General features: G+C 43.8%; 3 protein-coding genes across 3 annotated transcripts; 1 reads left to right on the plus strand and 2 right to left on the minus strand.

Annotated features, from left to right (window-relative positions):
* Nucleotides 1-2,084: 2,084 nt before the first annotated feature.
* On the minus strand, nucleotides 2,085-3,115 carry LOC122013414. Its single transcript, XM_042569690.1, has one exon. It carries the CDS (start codon nucleotides 2,543-2,545, stop codon nucleotides 2,177-2,179), a length of 369 nt encoding a protein of 122 aa, XP_042425624.1. The 5' UTR covers nucleotides 2,546-3,115; the 3' UTR covers nucleotides 2,085-2,176.
* A 2,339-nt stretch (nucleotides 3,116-5,454) lies between these two features.
* On the minus strand, nucleotides 5,455-6,152 carry LOC122015694. Its single transcript, XM_042572709.1, has 2 exons — nucleotides 5,894-6,152; nucleotides 5,455-5,749 (listed from the first exon to the last, which is right to left on the minus strand). The coding sequence occupies exons 1-2, from the start codon at nucleotides 6,059-6,061 to the stop codon at nucleotides 5,702-5,704; spliced, it is 216 nt and encodes a 71-aa protein (XP_042428643.1). The 5' UTR covers nucleotides 6,062-6,152; the 3' UTR covers nucleotides 5,455-5,701.
* A 155-nt stretch (nucleotides 6,153-6,307) lies between these two features.
* On the plus strand, nucleotides 6,308-6,817 carry LOC122014265 (mitochondrial import receptor subunit TOM7-1-like). Its single transcript, XM_042570450.1, has one exon. It carries the CDS (start codon nucleotides 6,350-6,352, stop codon nucleotides 6,557-6,559), a length of 210 nt encoding a protein of 69 aa, XP_042426384.1. The 5' UTR covers nucleotides 6,308-6,349; the 3' UTR covers nucleotides 6,560-6,817.
* The last annotated feature ends 6,636 nt before the right edge of the window (nucleotides 6,818-13,453 follow it).

A 13,453-nucleotide genomic window follows, 5' to 3' on the forward strand; every position in this document is an offset into this window, starting at 1 on the left:
GGGGGAACGGTTCTAGGATTTTAGTTTCATTATGATGTTAGTTAATATTTTATGTATTGTCCATCTCCTTATCTCCATGTTTACGCTCTTATAGGGATTCTAGCGAAATTACCGATATGAACCTACGAAGGTTACACCAGAGTGTTTACCCTATTGAATTTCAATACTATTAAGTAAAGAGATAACATACAAAGTGTAATTAAAGGGATACCCCTGTCATATGAGAGTCTCACGGTCATACAGTTTGGAACATCTCTCATACATGGTGGCCAATCATTCACATTCATTCAATCAAACATCTCATACATGTAATCATTCAACACACACATTTAATCAAACAAAAATAAGGCATAAATATATTATAGAGTAGGAAAATGATCAAATATATAGTTCATATATCAATATCACATCATAGTTACTCTCTACTCCTAGAATATGGAGAATCTACTCCATAGCAAAGGAAATACAACCAAGAGACAAAGAAAATAACAATATACAACTCAAAACACAAAATAGAAAGAAAAGAATACTTATCAATGTGTTGTCGGTCATCTCAGATGAAAACCTTGCTCCGGAGGTGGACAGATAGTCTTGATGTAAGAAGATGGTTGCTCTAGGGTTTTCCTTAGGGGTAAAACCCTCTCCCAAGAAAAGGGACGGAGCCCCTAGTCCTAGGATAATTAAGTAAGGGTTTGCTTGACTGTTTTATACCTCTCCAAACTTTATAGATCTATCTCTTTTGTTGGGCTCCGCTAAAATAGCTTTTTCGACCTTTAAATCTAGTTTTCTCAGTTTGTACTTTTTAAATCAAAGTTTAGATCTTGAAATTATCTAATTTTTGATAAATGGCTTGACCCATGGCTCCAACCAAGTAGAAAGTTATAGTCATTTTACTTTTGCTCTGCAGTGCTGTTCTGAATTTGACATGGTCGTGTCATGAAACATTTTGGGCTGCCTTGAATTTTACATGCCCGTGCTTTTTAGCATTGCTTGGTCGTGTGGGAGGTTTTTGGCTCCATTTTAACATCATTTTGGCTCCAATTTCATCAAAGGAACATTGTTGTGTCATGGGACACGACCAGATCGTGATTCTTTAGGCATGGTCATGTCAAAAGACACGGCCATGTCATGAAACAATTTGTGACCAACTTCATTTTCTCCCTTTTTTTAATAACACGGCCGTGTCAGAAGGAACAACCTTGCCATGAGTGCCTTCATTGTCCTTCTCCAAAATTGACACGGTCGTACCTGTGAGGCATGACCCTATCAGGAATTAACTTGATCACGTGTTGCTCAATAATCTTAACACATGACGCGCATATCACAACTCATTTAGCTATGCGTATAGATTTTCAAAAGAATTAACTTGATCACGTGTTGCTCAATAATCCGAACACATGACGCGCATATCACAATTCATTTATATATATATATATATATATATATATATTATATGCTGGATGCATTCAAACCTTCATCTATGAATTTATATGCTTGTAGCGAAATTATGACATAAAATGCCAAAATATAATGACAATATTAAATTATAATTAATTATTTCATTACTTAATAAGATGACGCGGAGCTAGTAGTACGGTTTGAATTAACGTACGTTGCAAGATATGTTTAGCCAGTGAAGCTTCCAATTTATGTTCCACAATTAATTTCTTATTTTCTTTAAAAGATAACAATAAGAAATTCTTAAAATCATCAAATTCTCCCATCTCCGGCCACTTCTAACGTTTTTTCCTCTTTCTTCTAATCCTTTCGATTTTGAAACTAAGCCGGTTCAATTGCTCCATTTACACAAACAGTCCTGAATCGGCCCATTCATCCGGCCATAAGTGGAAGGAAGTCAATGTTTGCACCGGCTAATCATTTATTTCCACAGAAGCCATTTGTTTCCAATTAAACCCCCTTAAATGCAAGAAGAAGATAACCCATTTTCCCAATGAAATGACGACTTTGATCTGATTTCCGTAAAGAAATTGCATCAACATGAAAAGAGAACGGCAATATAAAATTTTTGTTCTCCGCTCTACTTTACAGAGAGTATCAAATGTTCAAAGTTCTGGCAGATATATATAATCATGAAAAAGGGGGGAAAAAGCCAAGTCATGAAAAATTCTGCCTTATTGACCCAAAAGGAAAGTATGGGAACGACAGTGTCGCGCCGTCATCTCTCGATGAATCCGGTCATCTGCAGCACCAGGTTCCTCACACGGCAAAGCCGTCGCCCCTTCTCCCTCCTGACGGTCGACCCCGGCGTCGTCAGCGACGTCGCGGCATCCCTCATCTCCACCATCACGTGCGGAGGATAATCGTCGTCGTCAGAGGCATGGCCGAGTTCGGAAGATCTCCGGCTCGGAGCGGGGATGTTGACAGGGCACGACGACACCATTACGCGCGGGCCCGGGGGTGGCGGGGTCCTCCGTGCTCTGGATGGTGGTGGAGAGTCTGGAGACTCGTTGCGGTCGGCGGCGTCGCGGGTGGCAGTGTCCGGCCAGAGAACGTCAGCTTCGTTGAAGTCCTCTTCCATGTTCATGGATGAGAAAGCGGAGCGGGGGAGGGTTGACTGGATTTATGGTGGGAGAGGGAGGGAGGCAGTGACGTCATATGACGAAAATGGAATTTGGGGTTTGATGAAGTTAATGAACTACTGTGGCAACTACGTTGGCGCACTTAGAAGGCAGTAAAACTCATTGCGAGGATTTCAGTGATTGGATTTGAGCAAGTTTTGGTGATTGGCTCCTTAGAAACTGCTGGAAGGCTAAGAAATGCGAAACGGAGGCAACTTATTTAATGTTGCATTTTTTTTAAGGAAGAAATTCAATAATTTCCAATTTCGAAAAGGGGAAAACTTACCAAGGCATAGTGGTAAAGTTATAGTTTAAAAAAACAAAGTATACAATGCTTCCTAAAAATAAAATCTAAAGCAACCCAATCACAAATAAATTTCCGGGTTTATCAAGAAGAAAACTAAAAGGAATTCTTGATGATGCCATTAAACCTAGCACTAGCAAGATTTTTTTCATTTTTCAAATGGGAAAGCATATACGAGAAAGAATTAGGGTTGAAGTTCAGTAATAAAATAAGAAGAGTCATTTAAAGCATTTGTTTCATAAATTTGTTATAATTAGTATTTTTCAGCGGCCGATTCTGGCAAACTTGGCCAGATGATAAAAATGTTCCATGCGCTCGGCATGCTCAAAGAGATATATTTATTTTAATAAAATCGAGATAAATACATCTTTTATGTATTAATTATTATTTTAAAAGTTAATAAGCATCCATAATTTACTTTCTTTGTGTTAATCCTAAGACAGATTGATAAGGATGTATTCATCTTTTTGTCACCATGAATCCTAGAACAAACTTTCCATGCAACTCATGCAACTCAATATTGTATTAAGTTATAAACATGATGCAAAGGACAACTGATACAAGTACTCCGCTGCCATGTATTCACATTAAACTATTACAAAAACAAGAAAGAGGCTGGATAGGATCGCAAATTTGATTTTTACAAACTTTTCAAATTTGTAGGACAATGCAAGCAAGGACACAAGACATTTCTTGAAGTGCTATAAAAACTGCACGCTAAAGTGATACATTAACTACCAAAACTATGAAAAATAATATGACCGCAATAAGAGTTCGTGTATTTGTAGCAAAATAATTTATTTATGAAAAAAAAATTATGATTTTTTAAAAATAAATTATTTTTTATGCCATTTGAATAAAACATTAATCTCAAATGATGGAAAAGTGTGGCTGCATGAAAGAATGAATTTGCAACAATAAAATAATTACAAATATGATAATGATTGTCAATATTTGCATTATTAGTCATTTGGGGCTTATCTAATTCGAAAGATGGAAGTCATTTCAGCAGACCAACATGATAGTTGTAATGACGAATATGCAATGATATCTCCAGTTCAATGTTATTGTCTACTCCACATCATTAGCTTTAGGCCACAGGCTCCTCATGAGCTCATGGCAATCACGCAAAGAAATTTCGCAGAGTAATGACAACTAAGTTCATAAAGTAAATCAACCACTAGCTTTTATCTTAAAAAACATAGGCATAAATGTTTTTTTCAAGAGTTTGACCAACAATTCTGAAAATGGTATCTTGAAGTAAGAAACCTGAGTGAATATGCTGTAAGAATCTAGAGTCTAAACCTTTTCAGACCACATAAAGCTCCATTTTCTCTTATTTAACAGTAAATAAACATATCAAACACCATTTATACTTATCAAAAGCATCATTGACTGCGACAAGTAAATAAACATATCACTAACCTTTCTATTAACAGACTGACCTTTTGAATCCAGCTATCATCAGAGAGTTTCAAGTGTTAAAATTTTCATTAACATGTTAAAACAAGATCACTGCTACAAGTAGGTGATTTCGTTCACCTTGATGGGCCATCTAAATAACAAAGCATGGTATACACATTAATAATTTAAAAAAAAAAAAACAGCCCGGTGTATGAAATTCCCACCAATACGGGTCCCGGGAAAGGGTCTATTGTACGCAATCTTACTATACTTTGCAAGAGGCTGTTTCCAAGACTCAACCCCAGGTTGCGCCAAGACGCCCCTTCAAAGAAGGCATACAAAGTATACAAGGATGTTTTTTGTTTTTGAAAAGCTATGTGTTTAAGGAAAAAAACAAAATATTGGCAGGAAAACATTTACACAAAGAGCTGCAAGCATAGGAATTACATGTTGGTGAAATTTTGAATCCTCCCAAGAAATGACTTCACATATGAACTTTGTGGAAATACATTATCCAATATTCCACTCCCTCACAGATCAGTTCAATACAACTATCAGTTCCTCCAAATGTTCAAATCACCAACCACTGTACCATATTATACAAGGTGAGATTCCAGTGTGGCTCATATTTTCACATGTGCACTAATTAGTAAATAATCATAACCAAGTTCATACGCATAAATTGTGAGAGGGACCATTTTCCAAGGGAGAATGGCAATCTTAATCATGGATGTTCCCTGGTTGTGGAGAACACATTCATGATAATTAATTCACTAATATGATGTCATAAGATCCACTAGTCACTTGGTTATCCATTCAAGCAGAAGGTTTGCAAGGTCTATGAGAAGAAAAAGAGTAACCACAAAAGGGATTTTTGTGTGAAATAAAGTAGGTACATCTAGTACAAGAACAGACTACAATCCGCCCTGTTTCCTGGTTCCATCTCACATAAATAATATGTCCCCTTCCACCTGTAGGGAGCTATTGAGCAATTTATCTTGCAGTGAATACCTAAATTCCGAGAATGGATCGTAATAAACACAGGAACTTATCTATTATTGTTTGACAGTTAATCAGGTATTTCATGGTTACAGCTGATCATCTAACAACAAGCCAAAGAGATAGATTCCATAAACATGGAAAAAAGAGAAAATTTACTTCGAGAGATTTACGCACAAACAGATCTTAATCATTTTAAGTAGCAGCCGATGCATATCATACAACTAGTTTTATGATGACAAGCAAAGCATGATTTCACCAGAGTCGAAGTCCAGACAAATAAAAATAAACCCGAAATATAGGAGAATCAAGCCATCGTGTTTGTAAGTCATATAAAACCCTAGCAGCCAATTTCACGACATTGCCATTATTGTGATTGCAAAAGGGGAAAACGCACAACCGCTAAAGGACCTTGTCACATGAACTTCCTCGGGGGCCTTCCCCAATCCTCGTCTTGCATGTGCTGCGATCAAAACCAAAACAAGGAAGAGTGTCAGGGACGATGCGGATAATCGGAGGTTTCAAGTGAAGCAGATCAACAAGAAGAAACAAGGCCATTTCTAAAGAGAAATATACGGGAATCGAGGGATCTAAATCTAGGTCATACAAATTCACGGACGATGCCCTTGTAAAGGAGGATAGGGACGGCGATGCCGAATAAGCCGGCGATGGCGATGTTGCGGCGCGTCCAGCGAAAACTGAGCTCGAGGTTCTCCCTGGCCGTTCTCCAGTCTTCAATGAACTTGTTCTTGTTCACCTCCATGCCGCTCCCCATTTCGACTCGTCTCCGATCTCTCTCTCTCCTCTCCCCGATTGGCCTCTCTTTCGCTTCTGCCGGCGCCCATCTGATGCGCGAGTGGAGCCATTGTTATATAATCCAACACCATTACGCGAATCCGACCCGTTCATCGTGACAATTTACTTTCAACCCAATACTTGCATGAGTAGGCCATGGGCCCTTGGCCCAAGTCATATTTCTATAATTGGATCCGCTATAAATTGACTTAGCCTCAGAATATCTAGGGTTGCTAATCGGAGTCGAGAGGAAAAGGAGACGCGATCCATGGCTTCGAAGATCTCTCTCAAGGCCAAGGGGAAGGCCGCCAAGGGGACGGAGGAGCGATCGGCCGAGAAGTGTGTGAAGGAGTGGAGCAACTGGGCGATGAAGAAGGCGAAGGTGATCGCCCACTACGGCTTCATCCCCCTCGTAATCGTCATCGGCATGAACTCGGAGCCCAAACCCCATATCTATCAGCTCCTCAGCCCGGTTTGATCACAGTCTCACAATGGGAATTTCTTAGCTGCTTGATTTAGGGGTTGATTCCTCGGCCGCGCTCCTGGATCAGACGGTGCTAGTAATTCGTGTTCGCTATCTTTCCTGCGTAGGATTATTACTTCGAATATTATTAATTTTTCAACCATATTACACTTGCATCTGATCACTTGGATGTTGTCATGCATAATTGTTTGTGCTAATCCATCTGGAGATGTGGATCTAGTTTCCTTTGTTAATGTGATTGATATTCTTGAATAGTCAAGCCTCATTAACGGATCCAGAATATATTTTGTAGAATGGTTGATATTTATATCACTCAATTTTGATCTGCTTCCAAAAGGATCAAATACTTGAACAAAGAGAATAAGTTTTATTCTTTATTTTTTTTGTTAAGAATATAAATCCATACAAAGGGTGCTTCTTTAGTCAATTTCCAGTTTGCATTATCTCAGCCACTTTTACACTCAAATTCTAGTCATACTGATGATGCATTTGTTTAATTTCAAGAAAGGGGCTTTGTTACAAACCAGTTAATAATTATTAATATTTGATCATGCTTGTGGTTAAAAATAGAGAACGACATTTCCAATCTACAACTGCACCGCTGGTAAATTCATGGCATGCAATTTTGGAATTTGATCTTTGTTTGCCATTTGTACCATAATGATGTTTTTTTTGTAACGCTTGTGTTGAAATTGATCGTGCTGACAATTTGGGCTTGATGACTGCACAACTGAAAATGGGTCAATCCTGAACAAAAACAGATTGATCATGGAGATTATATATTATCCTCACGAAAAAAATTGTAAGCATGTTGATGGAAAAAAAAAAACTCTATTTGTAGTAACAATACTCTTATGCTCCTTAGTTTTAGCTAGTGTTTTTTCATAACCAGACACTCGAATATCATGTGGGTTGCTTGTGTTCTTTGCTATTTCTATTGTTTTATTTTTTTACTTCTCCCCCTACATCAAAATATTATGCTACTTTTGCAAGACTCTGGATTCTTCCCTTCATTTTGGTTACTTTGATGTCAACTTTCTTCAAGGCCTATAAAGGAATACTGACATTATGAATGTCTCTTAGATAATCTGTCTGATATTTGTTAGTGATTCAGTTTGTTCTGCGAAAGTAAAATTACCCTTCAATCAGTGGCTTATTTTAAGTCTTCTCAGTTTCCTTGAAACTCCATTAAAGAATCAGATTAGCATAGGACAAATAAATTCGTAATATGCAGCTTGAATATTTGTCTGGAATCATTTTAAAATGTAAAAATCATATCTGTTGTTTTCAATATCTGATCTTTCTGGATTAAATGTGGTCGGGGTTATTCTATTGTTCATACCTTTGAATTCCCTCAAGTGAAAATTAGTTTGTTTATGCTGACATGTGACTTATTGAAGCTTTCTTATCGTTCTAAATACTATATGATCCGGTTGTAAGGCCGAAGGACCCTCATGAGGGAAAGGTCAACGACGCGTGGAGGTCAACAGTCAAAGGGGGGTCAATCTCATGGGCTCGACGAGCGGGCGGAACAGGCCGATCACTGGGCAATGATTTTCACCCAAGAGAGCAACCAGCTGGCCGTGAGCCCAAATTTCCAAGGGAGAGAGATCATATGGCCGAGCGGATATTCCGCTCGGCCGCATTGCAAATCAAGAGTGAAGGCCGAGCGGTTGTCCGCTCGGCCTAGGTGTCAGGCTATGAGAGCCGGGTCGGCGACGACTCTGAACCTTCTCGGACGGACAACCACCTACGTCGGACCAAAAGTGAACATCTTGGCCGACCGGCTTGAAGGCCGATCCGGGAGGAGGAAGTCAAAAAGTATGGGACAGCAGGTACGTCATCTCAATAACCCCTGTTGCTGACAACCGGCATGTTTGAAGACCAGGTCATACTCGGTATCGTATGACAAAAGGTTCTGCGGTCCCATCAAGGAGACGCTCAGACTGTAGCAGTATGCCGTTAGACATGCTCTTCTGACAATCCCATGTTGCGGTATGGTGTAGGACACGCGTACATCTCGGTTTGTGTGCACCAAGTTCCCGTGGCTCTATATAAAGGTCATTAGACTTCACCGGAGGTATGATGAAAATCTTCAATCCTTGAAGCCACTTTCTTGTTTTTCCCTCACCTGACTTGAGCGTCAGAGGGTCGTCGCCGGGAACCCCTTCCCGGCCCGACTTCTGTGCAGGGTCGCCGGAGCACCTTGCGATCAACCAGAGATCTACGCCAGCAGCTTGGAGAGCGCCACGTGCTCAGCACCCGTTGATTCAGCTTTCGGACAGGATCAATTTGACGTCGTCTGTGGGAATGCTCCTGCATCCGATCGGAAGCAATGGACGAAGCTAGACGACAGCACACGGTGACGCTTTCCACGGAGGAACTCGACGCTCTGATCGAGTCGAGGGCCGCTAAGCTTGTGGAACAAAAACAGAAGGCACAAGTCGAGCGGCCTGAGTAGCAGGCAACATCAGCATCTGGTGGTCGAGCGGAAGCACCACCAGCCACAGTTCCATTCCATCGGGCTCTATTCCGCACTCCTGAAGCCGCAGCAGTTAATCGTGATCGAGGATCATCTTCAAATGAAGTACCAAGACGAGACAGTTGAAAAGGCAAAGCCCCCCGAGTAGACGCCTCGCCCGAACGGATCAACCGTCAATTCTCAGAGGCTATTCTACAAGACCCTCTGCCAAAGCACTATGTGCCCCCGGCGATCGGTGAATACAATGGAACCACCGACCCGGATGATCATTTGGGTAAGTTCGATAACACGGCTACTCTTCACCAATATACAGATGGAGTGAAGTGTCGGGTTTTTCTTACCACCCTCTCGGGATCGGCCCAACGGTGGTTTCGGAGATTGTCGGACGGATCTATCTCAAGTTTCAAAGACTTCCGAACGGCTTTCCTCCACCACTTTGCAAGCAGTCGGCGTTATCAGAAGACTAGTGTCAGTCTGTTTGCCATCAAACAAGAAGCCCGCGAATCGCTCCGAGCCTATATTCAGCGGTTCAACAGGGTGGCCATGGATATTCCTACTGCCACCTCGGAGACTATGATGAATGCCTTCACACAAGGCCTCGTGGACGGGGATTTCTTCCGCTCGCTCATTCGGAAGCCGCCCCGAGACTACGACCATATGTTACACTGAGTTAACGAATACATCAACGTGGAAGAAGCTCAAGCGGCCCGAAGAAAGGAAACTTCAACCGAGCGGGCTCCCCCTGCCGAGCGGAAGCCGCACACCGCTCATCAGCCGCCAAGAGGACCGAGGGCCGAAGCGATCCGCTCCCCCCATGTTAGGTCTCATGTACAAGAAGTGGCTGCAGAGCGGCCTAGACCGAAGAAAAAGGTATTGACCCCTATATTTTGCTCATTCCACCGGACGGACACGCACAACACAAGGGATTGTCGGAGTCTTCCCTTGATCGCTCATCCCGTGCCCCGGAGTGGCCACCGCCGATCGCCATCATCCGACAGGCGACCGAGGTCTCGCGAAGCCGATCGGACAGTAGTCGACAGGTGACAACAGCAGACTCCCGAGCGACATCCCACTCCAAGGCATGAGAATCCCCGGATGTCAAGGGAGCGGCCCCAACCGTCTGCTCGGGAAGAAGAGAATAAAAGTAACACTTCCCGAGGCGAAATCAACATTATAGCGGGCGGGCCAACCGGAGGTGATTCTAACCGAGCAAGAAAAGCGAGCGTCCGGCAGCTTCAGATCCATGCGGTCGGCTGCAGCCAGGAACGAGCAAGCGGACCCGAAATCAGTTTCGGGCCCAGGGACTTGGAAGGAGTTGAAGTTCCTCACGACGACGCTCTTCTCATCAAAACGGTAATAGCCAATTACACAATACACCGTGTTTTTATTGACACAGGAAGCTCAGTCAACATCATGTTTAAAAAGGCCTTCGATCAACTACAAATTGATCGAGCCGAGCTACTGCCCATGACAACCCCCCTTTACGGGTTTACGGGTTTACGGGCAATGAAGTTCAGCCGGTCGGACAGATCCGGCTGGCCATATCGCTGGGAGAGGAGCCGCTCAGAAGGACGCGGATTGCAAACTTCGTCATAGTGGACTCTCCGTCGGCGTACAATGTCATATTGGGACGACCGGCTCTAAGTGAATTCCGAGCGGCCGTCTCCACCTTCCACCAGAAAATCAAGTTCCCAGTAGAAGACAATGTGGGAGAAGTACGAGGAGATCAACTGGCAGCTCGGCGATGCTACGTCGAGATGGTCCGAGCTGAATCCAATGCCGCTCGGAAGGCGCCACGAATCGAGGTGAACGCTGTAACTGAAAAACCTCCCTTTTTGGTTTATGAAGAAAAAGAGGAAGTGCAGATTCACCCGACCCGATCAGAGGCCACAACGTTCATTGCAGCCGATCTGGAGGCCAACCAGAAAAAGGAAGTGATCAAATGCCTCCTGAGAAACCGGGATGTCTTCGTCTGGTCAACGCATGAGCTGCCCGGAATTTCACCGAGTATAGCGTAGCACGAGCTCCACGTCCGACCAGACGCTCGGCCGGTGAAGCAGAGAAAGAGGGACTTCAGCGCCGAACAGAATGCAATCATCAGATCGGAGGTCGAGAAACTCTTGGAGGCCGGCCACATACGCGAGGTCCAGTTCCCTAGCTGGCTGGCGAACGTGGTACTAGTCTCCAAGCCGGGCAATAAATGGAGAGTGTGCATCGATTTCTGGGACCTTAACAAGGCGTGCTCAAAAGATTTTTATCCTCTGTCCCGGATCGATCAACTGGTGGATTCTACGGCCGGCTGCGAATTGATATGCATGCTCGACGCATACCAAGGCTATCATCAAGTGCCGCTCGCCCGAGAGGATCAAGAAAAAGTCAGTTTTGTTACAGCTAACGGCACCTATTGCTATAATGTGATGTCGTTCGGACTGAAGAACGCGGGAGCCACTTATCAGCGCTTGATGAACAAAGTGTTCAAAGAGCAGATCGGGCGAAATCTGGAAGTATACGTGGACGACATTCTCATCAAGTTCGTCCGATCGGCTGATCTCTTTAAAGATATGGAGGAGACTTTCCGAACGCTGAGGAGTTATGGAGTTAAACTAAATCCCCAGAAGTGTCTGTTCGGAGCAAAAGGAGGGCGTTTCTTGGGTTACATAGTGACCGAGCGGGGTATCGAAGCAAATCCCAGCAAGGTGAAAGCTCTACAAGATATGCCGCCTCCAAGAAATCTGAGGGAAGTGCAGCGCTTGACAGGTCGGATAACAGCATTGTCCGGATTCATCTCAAAAACCGCCGATCGGAGTCTCTCATTTTTCAAAATATTGCGCAAAGCCACTAAATTTCACTGGGACGAAGAATGCGATCGGGCGTTCGAAGAACTGAAGGCATATCTGAATTCTCTGCCCGTGCTAGCCAAGCCAGCTGTGGGTGAACCACTTTGTATCTATTTATCTTCAACTGAACAAGCAGTCGGCTCGGCACTAGTGAAGGCAAGCGGAGAAGAACCTGTATATTTTCTAAGTCATATTTTAAAGGAGGCTGAATCTCGCTACACTGGGCTCGAGAAGCTGGCTTTCGCTTTGATCCTCGCCGCTCGACGCCTCCGTCCCTATTTCTTGGCTCATACTATCATTGTCCGGACGAACAGCCCATTGGGAAGAGTGCTGTTGAACCCAGAAGCGTCCGGACGGCTCATCAAATGGACAACGGAGTTGAGCGAATTTGACATTCAATACCAGCCTCGTTTGGCGATAAAAGCGCAGTCCTTGGCTGATTTTATCACTGAAGTACAAAGGTCAGAGCCCGAAGCAATGTGGAAATTATTTGTGGACGGATCGTCCACCCAGTTCGGTAGCGGGATTGGCTTGCTGTTGCTCTCTCCACGAGAAGAAAAGATGTACTTGTCTGTCCGGCTGGATTATAGAGCTACAAATAATGAAGCAGAGTATGAGGCTCTTATAGCAGGCTTGTAGGCCGCCCGGCATGTGGGTGCCGGTCGGGTGACACTACATTCAGATTCACAGCTGGCCGCGCAACAGCTCTCAGGTACTTTTGAAATTAACAACGCTCGGCTCAAACTCTACGCGGAAGCCTTCGAAAAGCTCAAGGTCAATTTCAGAGAGGTCATTATCCAGAAGATACCCCGAGCGAAAAACCAGGCTGCAGATGAGTTAGCCAAACTCGCAAGTTCAATAACGTCGGTCGTCATCCAGCAGCCTATTGAGCAAGTATCTTTGGTGGCGCACGTCGACCGGATGGAGGGTCTCGAGTTTTCGAGCGACTGGAGAACAGCTATCATGGAGTTTCTTCGATCGGGGGCAACACCATCCGATCAAGAAACAGCCAAGCAATTAAGAAGGAGAGCCGGTCGGTTCACGCTTATTGGAGACCAGCTCTACAAGAAGGCTTTCTCCCGCCCGCTGCTGAAATGCGTGAGCTCGGAAGACGCGGCGTACATCCTCCAAGAAGTGCATCAAGGATCGTGGGGAGGACATCCGGGCGGACGATCGCTGGTTAGGAAGATCCTGCTAGCCGGATACTTTTGGCCAACTCTGCAAGCAGACGTCGCTCGGACCGTTGCGACGTGTCTTTCTTGCCAAAAGTATCATAACTTTTCACACTGACCGGCGGAAGAAATGAAAGCAGTTACTGTGTCCTGTCCTTTCGACCAATGGGGAACGGATATTGTAGGTTCGTTTCCTATGGCGACCGGGCAGCGGAAATTTCTACTAGTGGCGGTCGACTATTTTTCTAAGTGGGTGGAGGCCGAGCCGCTAGCCAAGATCACCGAGCAGATGGTCAAGAAGTTTATCTGGCAACATATTATCTGTCGGTTCGGCATCCTCCGTCGACTTGTTTCCGATAACGGGCGACAGTTCGCAGGAAAGTTGCTCGAAGATTGG

The sequence above is a fragment of the Zingiber officinale genome, chromosome 8B (assembly GCF_018446385.1).
Source record: "Zingiber officinale cultivar Zhangliang chromosome 8B, Zo_v1.1, whole genome shotgun sequence".
Classification (NCBI taxonomy): domain Eukaryota; kingdom Viridiplantae; phylum Streptophyta; class Magnoliopsida; order Zingiberales; family Zingiberaceae; genus Zingiber; species Zingiber officinale.

What these genes read in the sequence shown, in the direction of transcription:
- LOC122014265 (XM_042570450.1), top strand. Translation starts at nt 6,350, where the DNA reads ATGGCTTCGAAGATCTCTCTCAAGGCCAAGGGGAAGGCCGCCAAGGGG.
- LOC122013414 (XM_042569690.1), bottom strand. Translation starts at nt 2,545, where the DNA reads ATGAACATGGAAGAGGACTTCAACGAAGCTGACGTTCTCTGGCCGGAC.
- LOC122015694 (XM_042572709.1), bottom strand. Translation starts at nt 6,061, where the DNA reads ATGGGGAGCGGCATGGAGGTGAACAAGAACAAGTTCATTGAAGACTGG. An exon ending in AGGGCATCGTCCGTGAATTT is followed by an intron (nt 5,750 to 5,893) that starts GTATGACCTAGA and finishes TTTTGATCGCAG; the next exon opens with CACATGCAAGACGAGGATTG.